Source organism: Acipenser ruthenus, chromosome 8 (assembly GCF_902713425.1).
Source record: "Acipenser ruthenus chromosome 8, fAciRut3.2 maternal haplotype, whole genome shotgun sequence".
NCBI lineage: Eukaryota > Metazoa > Chordata > Actinopteri > Acipenseriformes > Acipenseridae > Acipenser > Acipenser ruthenus.
In genome coordinates, this window is record NC_081196.1 from 53,595,107 (window position 1) to 53,612,995 (window position 17,889).

At 39.1% G+C, this 17,889-nt stretch overlaps 1 protein-coding gene across 3 annotated transcripts in view; it reads left to right on the forward strand.

The window, feature by feature from the left end:
• LOC117407021 (transmembrane protein 255B-like) overlaps window positions 1-17,889 on the forward strand; it is a 35,705-nt gene that overhangs the window by 8,182 nt on the left and 9,634 nt on the right. For 2 of the 3 annotated variants that reach the window (XM_034011553.3, XM_059029274.1), the window contains exons 3-5: window positions 2,404-2,466; window positions 12,285-12,374; window positions 17,698-17,778. In XM_034011553.3, coding sequence (XP_033867444.1) covers window positions 2,404-2,466; window positions 12,285-12,374; window positions 17,698-17,778 — 234 coding nt within the window. The remainder of the gene's footprint in view (window positions 1-2,403; window positions 2,467-12,284; window positions 12,375-17,697; window positions 17,779-17,889) is intronic. The other variant, XM_059029275.1, reaches the window with a different exon arrangement.

Below are 17,889 nucleotides of genomic sequence, written 5' to 3' on the forward strand. Positions count from 1 at the left end.
GGCACGCACGACAGAGGCTGCCAAACACATGCATCTAGAAGCATTTTGTATTTTGATTGGTCACCAACATATGTTTGAACTTCTGTTAGGTTGAATGATCTTATTTATTTATTTATTATATACATTTGTAATAATCTGTTTTACCATTAACTCTACATAGGGATGGGAGGAAGGAACCATTGTATTAAATAAGGGTTACTGAATGAATACTGCAGGGATGGAAATAAGACTCCCGTACCATAGCAGTTTTATTACTATGTTACTATGAGTTTAATATGACACCTGTGCGTGTTACCTATACACTGGGGCTAATCAAGCATATATTAAAACCTGGAATATATACCGTATTTATTTATTTTTTGGTTTTGTACAATTATTTTTATTCATTTTTCAAATTTCAAAAACTCCCAATTTTTGGAATGTCCAATTATTATTCAACCTGGCTCACCTCTACAACCCCCGAACTAACTCGGGAGTGTCGTCAGCCGTCCGCTTTTTTTCACTCTGCAAGCCCGCTGTTCAGCCATATCCAGAACCTAACCCCTACCCTGCCTGGCCAGCGCTTGGCCAATTGTGCGCCACCCCCTTGGAACTCCCGTTCCACGGTCGGCAGTGGCATAGCTTGGATTCGAACTGGCAATCTCCAAGCTATAGGGCACATCCTGCACTCCGGGCGGAGTGCCTTTATCGGATGCGCCATTTGGGAGCCCCTGAGCCATGGTGCATTTAATATATCTTTGAAATTGAGCCATAAAAAGACTTCTGTTTAAATTCACTTGCAGTTGCTCGTTACTGTACGTTTGTGAACCATCTGCAAACTTTCTGATATCCATGCCCGATGCAGTACTTCTGCACTGGGCGCAATGTTTTTTTTGTTTTTCCTGTTTGCCTGTTTTTTTGTGTTTTTTTTGTGCATTTCAGAATAACATTTTTTATTTTATTTTATTTATCTCAAATTATCATCAAACAGATACCCCATGCGCTGCCCTGCGCCACGCTTCTAGAGGTGTGATTATCCTTGCCCACCTCCATTACAGGGGTAGCCCTCCCAGTGTGCATGTGGGTGACAATGAAAAGTGAAACCTGCAGCAGCAGGAAAACAAATACAAATCTATACAAGGAACAGGGGCTTTATCTTTTCATACAGATTTGCTCATATTGACGGCAGTGTAAAATCACCTTCGATATTAAGTATAAAAACCAGATCTTCAATCCCAAACACATCAAGCCTCTGCTAAATGACCTCTCTAATAACACCAACATGCTGAAAACTACCAAAAAAAAACAAAAAACAAGATTCAAACGTTGCATCTTCACAAAAACAAACAAACAAAAAAAACAGAAATAAATGATATCTGGAATGGCTATATAAAGTGTTTACTAGTTAAGCTAAACTAAAAACCTTTTAAAATAATTTATGATATTACACTAATTCCTTAAAATAAATCCTATGTGCTTTCAGTAGTAAGGCCTCCCCCCTCTTCCAAGGCCACATTCTGTTGGGCTCTGAAAGATATGCTAATGAGTTTGTAATAGAAGTGCACTTCACACAGTTATATTGTGGTTTTTCGTATGCGTCTTCTAAAGCCTGCACCTGTTCACAGGTTTTTTTTCATTTTGAAGTCCGAAGCTGCCAGTGTTCATGGTCCCCGGGGGCCCCTGACTAGAGAATCAATTTGCAGGTCTGTCTGCTTGGTGCTCCTGAGGCACAGGCGTTGTAAGAGACTGCATGCAGATTAACTCAACACAAACCCCAAGAAGCATTTCAACTCAGGGATGATCACAGGGGCTTCGCTTTGGCAGATATTTCACATTAAAACAAGTTGATCTTGGATACTACAGAAGATATCTCTGTATAAAAGGGAAGGCAATATTCCTCCTATTGCATAGCAGTTTCCCTCATTCCAGGTTTAAAATTAGCCTGATTAGTCGTGTATAGGTAACAAGCTCAGGCATGTCTTATTAAACTCATAGTAAAACCAGGAATGGCTCAAACTGCAATGGGTCTTATTACCATCCTTGATATAACCAAGATGCTTACAGAAACTTACAGAACTGAATATGCTCTTTGCATTTGAATTCCGTTATTGTTTTATCTGTAGACAATTTTAATGCTAATAACATTGTTCTGTTGGTGCGTGCTTGGCAGCTTCAGCGTGATCTGAATTAAGGTCCGTTCAAAAAAAAAAGGAACTTTGGCAAACAGACTTGCAGTTGCAGGCGGTGGCTTTTAGTTCGACATCAGTTGCCTCGTATTTGATGAATGAAACCTAGGAAGTGTTTGATTCCTTAATTAAACACATTCAACATATTATCAATTGAAATGTAAATTGTGAAATGCAGTGCAATACTGAATCCCCTCTCTGCAGGAGATGAGTCCGTTAATTTCCGTTATTGTTACAGCTCAGCTTTGGGTCTTTTCTGGCCCTCGTTGGGATCAATCTGGTGGAGAACAGAAGACCAATGGTAAGTCGCCAAAACAATCCTGCTCTGTCGTTCTGTCAAGTCCGGCACAGGAAACATTCAGACCAGTAGTCCATCAGCACCCTGCTTCGGAAGTGTGGAGGAGCTGAGATTAGTGTCTCGGATGTTCAGGGTAGAAAACGTGAGGCTCATTTCCTCTGCATCCTTGTATAAATCGCTGGTGGGAAGCTAACAATTTAAATATTGAGATGTGATAATTTACTTGTCATTTGGTACCTTGGATATTGTATACTTAGAATGCAATGAGAATGGGTGTTATTATCCTGTCTGCTGAATAAAGATACGCTTAGTTTCTCCAGATGGGGTACAGCAGGGAACATCTGACATTTGGTACATAAAGGCAAATTACTTTTTTTCTGTGTTTTTCCCATGTTCCTTTATTTGGGTGATGAATGCTGGTATTAATGTGCTGAAATGACAGCAGTGGTACAAGTCCTGTCGGTGGTTGTTTTTTTGGCTCTAGACTGAGGGTTATGTGACAGGCACAGGATGGACGCACACAAGAGCCAGAGTTGTTTGTGCAGATAGTCGTAAAGCATTTATTCTCATTCTCAATCTGTATCATCACACAACACTACCTGTTTGAACTCTGTTTGAACTCAAACATGTGACCTATTCACGCTACATTCTCCCAGGTCTCCATAGGAAAAAGGCCAGTACACTAACCCACTGCACCATCTACAGTGGGTTCCATGGAAAATATCCCTGGTACCACAGTAAGCGTCCGGCAATTAACGGTATACCACGGTTATTGTGCGGTATACCACAGTTATTCTTAGCAGAGTGCACCAGTTAATGTTTCCATCAGTCATTGGCATAACCAAAGCACTTGAAATCTCAGAGCTCAATGATAAAAGAGACACGGTAATGATTAGATTATACTGCTTCACAACAACCATTTTTCATTTATTTATGGGAAATGCTGCAGACAAAGAGGCCACTAAGTAGCTAAAAGCAAAAAAAAAAAAAAATCTAAAATAAATGCTGTAATATTATATAAATGGCCACCATTGTGCAAATGTGTTTGCTCCATAAAACAAAAAAACAAATTGTATTCATATTGAAAACAACAGCAAATTACCCAGCTATGTGAAACATAACCCTACTGCATTGTAAGAGCAGTAGTGTATCATTGTTTCATTGGGATTAGAACAAACAGTGTAGTATAGTGAACCAAATGACATTGCACAGGAGAAAGAGAAACACAAACTCATTGCATCAGTTGTTGTTACTGGAATCTAAATGCCATGGTGTTGCCCATACATACCCATGGCATACTACACTTCATGGGTTTGTCATTGTCGGTTACTGTGTATCTAAGTCATTACAGATCAATTGGACCAAACTCTGGGAAGGTTTCCTACATTTGTGGTTCTTCCTCAACTAGTAAACACTCAATAGTGCTGGACTTAGAAACACAAAAAGAAAGTTAATTCCTTGAATTTATGAAGCTTCTCCACTTGTGGTCATTCATTCATTTGTGATTGTGCTTGAAAAAAAGGTTCCAAGGTACGCAGGTGTTGTGTGCATGCAAAAGGGGAGCCATGTAACTCCTGCCTGATTCTGAAGACATTTTGTGAAGAGTCTTCGCACAGTTTTGTGAGGTGTGATAACATAAAATGTGTCTATTCTTCAAATGATGGAACAGTTTCCAGTATTTTAGGACACATTTTTGTCACCTCTAGAGAGGCATAGAGTAACTGGCTTGAGAATAAAGTACCTGTAAGCCTAAAAGTAAATATTCAGGATGAAAAGTGTATGACGTTACATAAATAATGGAGCTATGATCTGAAATTGATTTGTAAAGAGGTTTGATTATGGAATAACTTTTCTGCATGGTTGGTTGCAGTAGGTAAGCTCTGACCAGACAGTCAGCCTCACTGTTCTAATTTAGTAATCTCAAGGACCTCCCATTGCTCTGTCCTCCTTTATGATTCATTATTATTGGCTATTTTTGAGCACTTCCAAAACTGTGCAAAACCTACAAAATAGTACAATGAAATAAACAATAACTTTAAATATCAATGTTAGTAATTAGCAATGCAGCACCTGCTTGATGCTCTGGTCTATTATTATGACATGTGTAACGCGCTCTGAAGATGTTTAGATGGCACTGTGTCATTGTAATAACCAAAACAGTTTAATAATTACCACAGGTCCAGAAACTAGCTACTATACTATTAAACAGCACCATTTAGTAGTGAGGAGCCACCTGTCATATAACAGTTAATGAAGGCAACACAATAAAACTATACTTCTTTTATTATTTCATTTGAATATATTTTTTTGATATACTGGAATTGTTCTCAGCTTTGATCTATTGATTGGGATATTTCCTATATAACAACCATATAGTGACAAATTTATTAGGCTTTTATTCCAGTCCCCCTGCGAGTGACTTAATCATTGTACAAAAGGGTCTGATTCCAGAGATAGAAATAAGGCTTCCATTGCATAGCGGTTTGATCCACTCCTGGTTTTACTATGAGTTTAATAAGACACACCTGAGGTTGTTACCTATACACTGTGGCTAATCAAGCATTCCCTTTCATCTGCTTGTAGGTTATCTTTCTGCATGAAACACCCATGAACTGCAGACGACAACGAGCTTGCTGCAGTGCAACATCTTTGGTTTCTTTATTTGAATGTAAAACAGGCTTTTACACATTCTTTTGTATTTACTTTTCTTGAACTTAAATTCATAATGTCCACCTTCGAGCACAGCCATAGCACCCTTCTTATCTAACCAAGCTGAACACACACAGACAGCTCACACGGGAGACTGAGAGCAAGGCTGGGTAACTCAGAGGCTCATGTGACGCTTCTTAAAGTGACAGTGCTCAATTTCTAACAACTGAGATGATACAGAAAGTAAATAAATAGAATAGAAATAACAAGTACATCTCTGTACTCCACAGATATGTTTACTATGTTAATAATGTCCTGCTTTATTTTTGCTATTATCAGTCCTGTTAAGACCCTGAAAGGCTACTCGTGCAAGCAGTATGTGAGGAAACTAATCAAGATGAAGCTTTTAAAAAAATTAAATATGTGATTGTGAGCTCAGCTGGAACGTGAATGCATCTTCTCAGATTCTTAATTGACCACAGCTCTTTACTAATTTACAGCGATATCCCTCATTTCTTAAGTACCCACAGCCTTGTAACCCTATCTGGTTTTGAAACTGGCAGGTAGTTATTTATTGAAGCACAAATGGAATTTGAGATGAGCTTGGTTCATTAACTTCTTCTCTCGGCTGTATTACTGGATTTGTGTTCTTTGTGGTTTTAGTTTAATTTAGCTTCCATTCTGAAGATTTTAACAGGGTAGAAAGACAAGAAAATGATACAAGCTAATTCCCACTATATTAAAGAGATGCTGGTTATCTCAGAGTTATGTTTCCTGGTGTATTCTTCTCGTTGTTTAGAGTCACTTTGTATGTTATTTTCTGTTTCAGTCAACTTGGTGACATTTTAAAAAGTAGGAAGTTCAAAGCTTCAATGTGGCCTCAGTAGCCCTCTCAGAACATGGCTAGTCTCAGAGTACATGTGGTACACCAGGGTGTAACCATAAACCTGTCCCCCTGCAACACTGTGGATATTGGCTCAATGCTGTATTTCTTACATGCTCTAGGGGCAAGGCGTTGCAGATACATTTGGAGATTAGGCATTTTGAGGCCACGAGTTTTAAAAAGTCACCAAGATATGAGATGACTGAAACAGAGCATGAAAAAGTGGAATTCAAACAAAAAGAAGACTACGTTAGTGAAGATAACACATAAATGTTCCTTATAAAAGTTTACCATGGTATTTTTTGCTGTTGTGTCATTCTTTCCCCACAGTTGTACTATGCATTTACCATACTTTACCCTGGTTTGCCATGATTATTAATATGCTTTACCGTACCTCACTATTCTTTACAATGCTCACCAATGCTTTACCTTACTTTCAGTATGCTTTATTAGACCTTTCTATGCTTTTACTATGGTAAACTTGTATAAGGGTTTATAACCATACCAAGTTGTTTTTCAAGGCAAACTAAAACAGAAATTCCTAACTCAAGAAAGACTCATATTCAGAATTAAGTTCAGAATTAAGTTAAGCTGTGTTGTTTGCATCGGTGTCAGCTGCTGACTGTACAATTTTAATTCTGTTATCTCCAGTAAATTATTATTATTAGAACAATTTCAAGGAATTAAAAAGCGCACATCATTTCATTGGAGCGCTGGAGAAAATGCATTGCTTTCTGTTAAAAACAGCCATGCCAAGCCATGCAGAAAAATGTCTCATCCTCAAAAGCATAATATACAAAAAGTGTGAGAGGTGGGTGTGCACATAACAGGGTCCCACTTGACTGATGCATAGTCTTTTCCTTTGGACAGCACAGAACTCGATGAAGGATGAAATCCTATTAAAACTGGAAGTGAATTCTATAGTGTTGTGAAAATAGCACCACCTGAATCAAAGTGCTCCTGCAGTTTTAAGGATGGCTTATAATCAACACCCCATGCCCACCCAAATTAAACCCCAAACCTGCATAAATTTCCTAAACCCTTGAAAACTTGTACCCGTTGTTTACCAATAACTGAGACAAATTCTTCAACAAAACAATGCGGTGTGTAATTGTTTAACAGCCACACCATTTCCGATATATTATATTATATTATATTTATATTTATATTATATTTTATTACACAAGAAGTTCAGTCAATGCAGTGAATCTGTTGACGTCACAACAAATAAATGACTATAGACGTGTTCTCAGACAGGTTGCTGTGGTAAATAGTGGAAATAAATACATTTACTGGCTTTAAAGGACTGTGATTCATGGCAGTTTCTACGAGTTATTGTTTTTGGCATTCAAGCACTCGGCACTCAGTCTTTTTTTTTTTTTTTAAATGGGATTCAACTGAACCACAGCTGCTTTATTTGAAACCAAACATTGGTAGTTATTACACAGACACCAAGGAAGCATACAGACATATATGTTTTCAATCAATTGACTTTCTTTCAGTATGTCTAGGCCAGTGGTTAGCTGATGGTTTGTTAAGCAATAACCATAAGTACTAATGGTCCTTGTAGTGCTCAGTGGAATGGGAAGCTCTCCTTCTCACAAGGCAGGCTGTGTACTGCATTGTGGGCAACCGCTTTTCCACTGTAAATGGAGACTGCTCCTTTCAGAATGTTTAAAAAAAGATATCCTACAGATACTTTATAATGCCAGTGTTTACCAAACAAAACTGCCTGTTCAAGTTACAGAACGAGAAATGCAAATCATTTCTAGTTCATTTATTTAAGATTTTTATAATATAGTTTATAGGTGAAATTTACACATTGGAATAGTGTGCAATGTAATAAATGTATTTGGAACAAATGTTAAGCAGTGATGCTGATGTGCTAGCACACTGGTACTGATGAGGAATCACAGTGTTGCAGTGGATTACCTGTGTGTATTGCATCACAGCATTGTAAGACCATTGGTGTCTGTAAGAACATGTGTCATTAGTTTCTGTGTGTGGTTGGGCAGAAGCCCTGCCCATGTAAAGTGTTGTGGGAATGTAAGGTTGGCAGGGATGGGGTTAAATCTGGTATTGCTATTCCCCAGTTAAAGGTTCACACTAACTCTTTTGCATTGAGACCACACAGAGAACCCACTAATACTGTAGTTCTAGCTGGTCTACTTGGGGGTAGAAAATTATCCATTTTACATGACCTACAAGTAAACATAAGTCAAAGTTAACAAGCTCACTGCAACTGTAAGAAGAAAACACTTTAGTTTGATAACATGGTTCGTTTTACAATTGGCCTCAGATTATATTAGTGAGAAATGTATACTGAGTAGAGACAAACATGGCTGCTATAGCAGTGTCTCAATTATTGAACACCCCATTACGTACACAACTGACCTTCAGAGAAGATGAACTAACTGGTACCACCGCAGGAACAATGTAATGTTTTAATTCTGTTAGCTCCACAGGCTGTTAATCAAGTACTCTTGAATGGTTCCCATGGCAACAGATGCAGATCCTGTCTACTGTGCCCCCTGATAGTGGAGGGCCTTCGGTTCTGTTTAGTGATTAAGAACCATTCTCTTCCTTTATTCTTTAGTTGTCTTTAAATTGTACAGTATTCCAAGCCTAAAGGCTTATTACTGGAATCATACTTATAAAAATCAGAAAGATTAACTGAAGCTAAAGCCATTAAAGCCTGCTGCTGTACCTTAAATAAAACAAGTAACAAAAAAAAAAATCATGGGCACCGCCCACTGATGGTTAGCTTCTTATCATGTGTGTACAGAGCTGTGAAAACATTAAGACAAAGATGCTTTTTCACAGTGACACTTGTTTGAGTTTTCTTCATCCTCTCCACCAAGATTTGTTCTATTTTATTCCTGGTATATTCATCACAATTAGGCTGTGTTCACACTGGGTTCGTTTGGGTTTGGTCCACACTCGGTACGGTTCGGTCTGGCCATTCTCACCAGCAAAGCCAGCAGGTTGCACATTCCCTCCCCAAGCCAGACCCACACTGCACAAAACAAAGCCAAGATGGCAAACATTTGAAGTGCAGTTTACACACGGAGCAAGGTCCACAGATGAAACCTGTTTGTTAACCATTTTAAATCCTTGTGAACATACATGTACCATAATTAACTCTGTATAACATGCACACTATTTTAAGAGAATTTCCAAAGTCAAATATGGGTACCATGTTATATACATGATGCACTGTATTTTTTGGTTATTATTGTATGGTGTTGTATACAAGAGCAGCATGTTATGCAGCTTAAGGCTGTTCAGTGTTGTGTGTGCATAAGGTATTGAATAAGCACTTAATGGCAAATGTAGCTCCCATTACATGCAGTATACAGTAAGCACATTGCTAGAAAACTGGTCAAGTACATTTCCAGGTTCTATTCCCTTTCCTAACTTAACATCTTGTTTTGGATTGACGGGTGAGAAAGCTTGCTGCTGGATCAATGTGTCTAAATTTAAAACAGGAACAGGATTTTGTTTCTTTCTTTCCTTCTTTCATTTAAACCAGTTCTGTATCCTCAAAACTTTACAGGATGAAAGAAGAAATATTTGGCTGTACAATGGATGTCTATGCCATGATATGCTATTGTACAATATAATTACATTTCATTTCAGAAAATGCAACACTAGTTCTTCTGGGTCTGTTGTCATGGGCTCCACAAAGAACTGGTCAAAGACCACCAGGACACATCACTGCGTTTTGCCTCAGACCAGCTTTGTTTTCATACAGAACTCAACCGGAAGTACACCTGGGCTAGTTTAAGTAAATAGTGTCAAAACATCTGGACATTTTTTTTTTAAATAATTTAGTCGTTGCCAATTAGTTTTTATTATTTTCTCCCCAATTTGAAATGCCCAATTATTTTTTAGGCTCAGCTCACCGCTACCACCCCTGCGCTGACTCGGGAGGGGCGAAGATAAACACACGCTGTCCTCCGAAGCGTGTGCAGTCAGCCGCCCGCTTCTTTACACACTGCGAACTCACCGTGCAGCCGCCTCAGAGCTACAGCGTTGGAGGACAACGCAGCTCTGGGCAGCTTACAGGCAAGCCCGCAGGCGCCTAGCCAGACTACAGGGGTCGCTGGTGCGCGGTGAGCTGAGGACACCCTGGCCGACCTAACCCTCTCTCCCCCGGGCGACGCTCGGCCAATTGAGTGCCGCCCCCTGGGAGTTCCCGTCCACGGTCGGCTGTGGAATAGCCTGGACTCGAACCGGCGACGTCCAGGCTATAGAGTGCATCCTGCACTGTAGCGAGTGCTTTTACTGGATGCGCCACTCGGGAGCCACAAAACATCTGCACATTTAACTCCCAGATAAAGAAAACATTTGCCATCAGGATGCATTTTACACAGGCCCAAACAGCAACCAGATCAAGGTGATTCTGGATCTCAGCTGACCTCGTCTCTAATTCAGCTGGTGACCTGGAAGTAAAAGGCTGTGCCAGAAAGGTTTTTTCCCCGTCTAGAGTTAAATTACTCTATTAATAAAATAAAATAACATTTTTTCAAAGGCAGTTGTGGCAAAATAAATAAATACTATCCATAAATCGAATCATTGTCGTTGTATTTGGCAATTCTCCGATTCTATGAAAAGACCTCTTCCTTCTTTCCTTATTAAAGGTTGTTGTGTTTTGGTTCCTTTGCAAGCAGTGTTCGAATTACACTGTGCGTCATTAGATACCACAGTACTGTCAATTATGTCTTAAATATTTTTTGTATTCTTTGTAATGGAATGCTGTTACAATTCATCTCCAAAGACTTTTGAAAACGCATGAATTAATAATTGAAGCTCTGCGTTAGAACGTGAACTCAGATACTGTAATTGGAATGAATGTTTGTCATTACTTCAGTAATGCTTTCGGGAATGAACTCGCTCTTCAGTTCAGGACATCAATAAGTTAGCCAGGTGTGAAATCCAAACAGCAGATAGAGGTCACTTTTTATAATAACAGCTGTCCAGTCATCTGTAAGTAATGTTGTACTGGAAAATGACAAACTTGGATGACTTGTAATTTTAAACACTCATAAGATACTGAGGAGTTTTAAAAACGTATTTAATTAAACAAAGGTCTCTCAACAAGAACTGTTTATAATAATAAAAACAATGAAGGGAATAATGTGGCTTCAACTATATAATGTCAATTTTATATCAAATGATCAGTTTATTAAGATGTAATCCTCTGAGTTTGGTAACATGCTCGGAAATTGTATTATTTAAGAGCTACACAGTACCAATTTCCATTAAGCTTTGGTTTCATTCAAGTGGCTGACTATAGCTCAAATGTCTTCTTGGCAGATCAGAGGCACATGATACACTGATTGTCCTCAGCGATTTCTCCCTCCTACAAGACTTGTATCTTCTTCACTACTTGCACTGGGATTCTCAATGTAAAACCTGTTCACTGCCTTCATTGCATAATTTGCCTTTGTATGGAGAGAGAGAGAGAGAGAGAGAGAGAGAGAGAGAGAGAGAGAGAGAGAGAGAGCCAATGAAATGAAACGATTTGTGTTCAAATGATATTCTTAAAGCCTGCCATGCAATTGAACCCATTGTACTTCAGTTAATGATACCTTTCTTTCAGAATGCTCCTGTCAGAAGTGGATAGAGATTTAGAATGGGAAGGGACGGTGGCTCTGGGGTTGAGCTGATGAGCTTCTGCTTTGCCAGGATGAGCCACAGCTCAATTTTTTAGAGCATTTTACAGCGCTGCTCGGGGAACCTCTCTAGATTGCTTCTGTTAGTTATTTTTAGGGTTAATCCTGGGACAGGTGGTTGATGCAATCCATGGTGATTTCCCTGGTGCTGGAAGATGCTCTTTAAAAAATCCAGCTGGGATTTCTGCTGGTGCTGTGTATGTTCATCAGATACAATCCCTGTGTCTTGCTTTAGAGATCTGTCAGTGAGATTTGGTTGCCATTAATAAACAGGCCTACATCACAGTGAAAGCATCCTAAGTGGCAGCTATGTAAACTCATGCAAAAATGAGCATTTTCTGGCCAATCAGTCTAAATATCTGAACCCTTATAAAAAGTTATCCTAGTAAAAGCATAGCAAAGTGTAATAAAGCATAGTGAAAGCACGGTAAAGCCCAGAGAGGTATGGCAAACTATATTTAAACTCTGGTAAATACATACTGAATGGCAAATACATTCAGTGTGTTCAGAATGCATATTCACATTGACTTAGCATTTTAATAATACTATAAATTCCTGGTGGGATCGAGTGTCCAGGGAGAGTGAGTGACAATGTCATTATCTCGTTGCAGCTGGTGGCCTCAATAATTTTCATCAGCATAGGAGTGATCGCGGCGTTCTTCTGTGCTATTGTGGACGGGGTCATTGCGGCAGAATTTATTGTGAGTATCCCTGAGGGGAGGAGCCTGTGCCTCCTGTCATTCTTTATTGTGAGTATCCCTGAGAGGAGGAGCCTGTGCCTCCTGTCATTCTTTATTGTGAGTATCCCTGAGAGGAGGAGCCTGTGCCTCCTGTCATTCTTTATTGTGAGTATCCCTGAGAGGAGGAGCCTGTGCCTCCTGTCATTCTTTATTGTGAGTATCCCTGAGAGGAGGAGCCTGTGCCTCCTGTCATTCTTTATTGTGAGTATCCCTGAGAGGAGGAGCCTGTGCCTCCTGTCATTCTTTATTGTGAGTATCCCTGAGAGGAGGAGCCTGTGCCTCCTGTCATTCTTTATTGTGAGTATCCCTGAGGGGAGGAGCCTGTGCCTCCTGTCATTCTTTGTTGTACTCTTTTCATAATTAATGAAGAGTTTACACAATTCTTCTTCTTCTCCTTCATTGTATATAGTCATTTAACTAATGTCTATGGTTTTAGAAACAGTTTTTTTTTTTTTTACATATTTAAGGTTTTACATAATAAGCCCTCATATCCGTTCTGTATTACAATTTTTTCCTCCTAAGCACTAGTGACCATGTTATGTGTAACCTTCTAAATTAGTATTAGGGGGTTCTTCTTATTAGGCTCACAATTTAGATTCTCAAATTGTCTTTTTCACAATTTTGTCTGAAAGGAAAAACGCCAACACTCCTAAAATAATATATATAATAACCAACTTAAGACTCCTTACAAGCCTTTATGTATGTTTATTTCTCTTTTATGAGGGGCATTTTTCTTGTGCTAATGACGATATGGAATAAAGAGCTTTGAGAATCTAGTCAAAAGTGACTTAGTGGCAAGCTGGTTTCAAAGGGGAGGAAGCGTCTGCTCCTCCAACTAAAAGTACTGTTCCATTGGGCAATGTAAACAAGTGAAATTAAGAATGGGAACGTGTTAGTGATATTTAGCCAACAGCTTGAGTTGAACTGGACGTTCAGCCTTACAAGTTCATCAGTAGCTGCAAGGGTGAATTTAAGAATTCCCAAAACACAACCTTGCTATGATAGAAAGAGCATCCATTCACTTACATTAGTATGTAGTAATTATTCATTGACCCGAACGAAAAGAAAATAGTGAATCAGAGTATTTGTTGTGCACTAGCTCAGTCTCAGTACCAACTGGAAGAAAAAACCCTCTGTTTTCAGATTACTATGATCCCATCTTTGGGGTTGTATGGCTGTTGTTTACGAGGCGAGCAACTTCGAAGCTTCTAAAACAACAAAGATCCTTGTCTCGTTAAAAAGTAACCGGCACACATCAGCAAAAATCTTTTGTTGTCTCTTTTAACTTTGTAATCCACCATCCTTGTTTTGATTTTCTCATCTTCCACATTTGTGGTGTGCTAATGCAGTAGAACCTAATCACAGAGAAGTGGATATTTGTTTGAGTAGTGCTCTTAACCAGTGAGTAAATGACCGGTAATGCTGCATCCTCATTGGCTGATGCAATTTTCCATTTGGTTTATAATGTAAAATAATAATGACCTCACTATATTAAAAGATAACCCACTTAGACCAAGGCTACTTCCCCAGCAGACAGTAAACAGGAAGTGTGTAGGCCTAAATAAACTATAATATAATGTACAAACAATTACAGCAAAAATCCATCTTCCTTATTAGATCAAGTTTAGCTTTGACAGCATCATTAAGGATCTTATTTCACAAACAGTGGTGCCAGTAAACAAAATAACCTTTAACATATGTTGTCTTTAGCTCATGTTTTCAAGGTAAAACTTAACTCGACATCCTATTGTTTCCATTCTCATATTCTGCATGCAACTCTTCAGATATGTTTTTTTTTTTAAATACGTGCTTTGTCTTAATTCAAACTACTCCCTAGACCATGGTTACACATTGCTTCTTTTCTCTCTCAACCCAAACAAAGGGATCATGCATTTTTCACTTTTTACACAGACATATAATAGAAAGAGGCCCCAAGACACCCCTGCAAGATGGTGTATGGCAGGTTCTTAAAGGGCAGCAATGCCAGTAAGACACAGCTCTACTATAAGGTGAATTGTGCGTGGTCACAGCACTGACTGGGATAAAGCAATAGATCTGTGGCACAGGACCTGCAATGCACTGCCTCCAGCATCATACTCCATTTATATTAATACAATATATTATACTCTTCAACTGTATCTGAACCGTGTTCAGTTCCAGTAGAATTAAGATGTAAATATTTCTCATGTGAGAAGTTTCATGAATCATTCAAGAAGAGTTAAGAGTTCTCTCCTTCTCCCATTCCAACAGGAGTCCTGTTTAACCCAAAGTTCAGGGATCACCCTTTATCCACAAAAATGCACAAATAAATATGGTATCTGATAAGACATAATGCTATTCATAAAGCCTGTCAATACTTTCTGAAAAGAGGTCTATAATCAAAGCTGTTTGTTAACCTAGGGTAGTGCATCCTGAAACAACTCGTTGTAGTTGTGTAGAAACTGGACTGGCCTCCTGGAACTTTAACATACTGGTACTGATGTGACATCATGGCACTGCAATGGGTTCTCACCAGTGTTTATTGGTTTATGTTGCGATTAATTGAAAACGTTACTACTATGGCACCCTTCTACCAATGCATCATACAATACCCTTGTGCTACCATTGCCCCCCTGTACAGAACCATTGTCTGCACTCATACCACCTTGCTGCAGGGGTCCTGTCTGCTCTGTGGATGTTAAAGATCCCATTGAAATCTTTTGAAGAGCAGCAGGAATGGTGTCATGGATATAACTCAATATAACCCAATCAAGGTCAATATCATTCTGGCATGGATAAATTCCTCTGGTAGCTAATTCGCAAACAATGCTTCAATTCCTCACTCCCTATAAACAGGGGCATCTAAGTGGGCCCATCCTTCTTAAATAAATGAAAAAGAATAGCCCCTTCATTGAAGATCATTCAGCAAATCTGGTCCTCAATGTGTGGAGTCCTCCAGGTTTCAGAGGCATCATTAAATAATTAGACCTGAAAGGCAGTTAAATTGGTTCAATTAATTAATATAGCATACAGATGGAGAAAATTGTGCAGCTCTGGTACAGTATAGACCTTTGGCTGAAGGAGGGAAAATAAATGTTTTTCTCTAGAAACCCCTGATGTCAATGGAATGCCCCATTTACATTAGACTCAATGTGTACCGCAGTGATGAAGAGAGCCTGGGATCACTCTCCCTGTTAGGTGAATGGGGCTACAGCAGGGTGAAAGAGTCTCGTAAAGGTTACTGATTCCTGAGGTATGTCTCAGATGGGTCTAAAAGCTGTTTTGACATTTAGGTCTTAATTTATAGCTGTAAAATGTTTGAGCTTAGGTGGGAGGACATGTAATTGGGAGCTTTGTTCTGGAGGCATCTGAAAAAAAAGGATAACCATTATCAGAAAAATGCTTTTAGGAGAAACCTAATTGAACCGCTTTAGTGGTTTTTTTTTCATTTCATCAAAAGAATGGAAGAAACTGTCTGGAGTATTGTAAACTAACAGTCACTGTATCTTTAAGCTTTTATAACTTGCTGTCAGACAGTCAAATGTAACTTTGAAATGCTGGTGTTTCTAGCCAGACACACACATATGGATTTTTGTTAATTTCATTTTTAACAACCCATGTGGCAAACAAGTTGCCGTTGTCTGATATGGGATCACAGTAAAAAGGACGAGTGGAGGGATACATTAAGTGAGAGTGCTGGACAGTAAGGCTGTCTGCTAATGAAATGGCTGGACCCCCATCAAGCCTCTGCTTCTTTAACCTTTCCAAGAAAATCAGTTCTGTGACAGACTACTGTACCTTTTATTTTTCCTAAGAAGTTGAGTTAACTACCTTGAGTAGCCATCGTTATCCTTGATAAATTCGATCAAGCGGGTGCATTAGCACCATATAAACTACACTCCTCGGGTTTCACCCCATAGCTGGCAAGGGGTTTGCTCTTTGTTTAACCTCTATCTGAAGGACAGTTTCAAATGAAAGTGTTTAAGCCTTTATATTCTCTTTCCCATGCCTGTGTAGTATTTAATTGGTATAAAGGGCATTGCCATCCTGCCATGCTGTGTTTCCCAGTAAGTACCAGGCTTAGTGACCTTATCTAATAAAGAAAAGCTCTTGGCAGGAACTGGGGAATTACTATTGAAGATTTTTCTGTCTGAAATGTGTTTCAAGAGTGCAATAAAAAGTCTATGAATCTGTGAGGGAATAGACTGTATACGGTATTTATATATTTTTATTGATGCAGTTTTATTGTATTATATTCCACGGAAACTGTGGCAGTATTATCAAGTTTTATTGTGTTTAATTAACATTGATGTGAACACAGAAGGCAGTACGTGTTCCTTTGTTTAACTGTTGCATCAGTATAACAGAATCTCAGTCCTGGATAAGCTTCATCACACCGCGCCAGGGTCCCACCACAATGAACGTGCGGGTAAAAGGAAGGTCAGAACTAGCAGAGTGATGGACGAGGCACATTCATTTAACTGTCTTTGTGCTCCTGCATTTTCCCTGATTGCCTTGTTGGGCTGAGCAGATTTATGGTGTGTACTTCTGACTCATAGCGTATTATTGGATAAACCAGAAATAGCAGGGGAAATAAAAAAAAAAAGAAAAACAGCAAAAATGTAAATGATCCAGTTTTTTTTTTCCTTAAAGAGTACGTAGTTGGGTTCCGAGAAATAGTGTTACACATCCCCAGGTGTTGCTACAACTGTTTAAATAACGTACCTGTAATTTTTCTTTTCATTGTTAACATCCTGACAACTTTTTACACATAACTTTAAAGGTATAAGTGTAAAAAGTTGTCAGGATGTTAACAATAAAAAGAAAAATTATCGATACATTATTTAAATAGTTGTAGCAACACGTGTTGATGTATAACTAGGGGTCTACCTAAATCGCGATTTTGCTGAATTTGCGGAAATCGGGAAATTGAGGGGTCACCGCGAAATTTACCTCTTTTAGGGGCCAATGCATACCGGACAAGTAAGGAGAAAAAAAAACAGCAATCCATGCAAACCCAAGCAGCTGCTTCTTCACTTGTTTCCCTTGGATTGGTAAATTAGCCCAGTCAGTTAGTAAATTAGCCCTTCATCTGTGGAGAGCTTGATCCGAATAATCAGTTTGTGCAGCACTAGTTGACAGGTGGCTGCACCTCAATTGAGAACGGGTCCTGCTGGAGCAGGCGAGATCCTGTGCCAAACAGTCTAATCACCCCACACTGCATTTCACACTACATCTAGCAATGCTGTGCCTCACTCTTTCAATTACTATCTCTTACAGTTGTATTTTTTCTTCTTTTTTCTAGGATAGAAGACCTCTGTCTGAAGGCAGATGCCAGTTTTATTCCAGTGGTTCAGGTTATGCCTATGACAACTATCACACAGAGGTAATTACTGCAGTGGTCTTAATGGGGGATCCATGGTCTTTATATTAAGCTGGTCAGAAAAAAAGCTTAGAGAGTGAGTACTGAGTGATGTTAAGGTCACTACAGGGCATA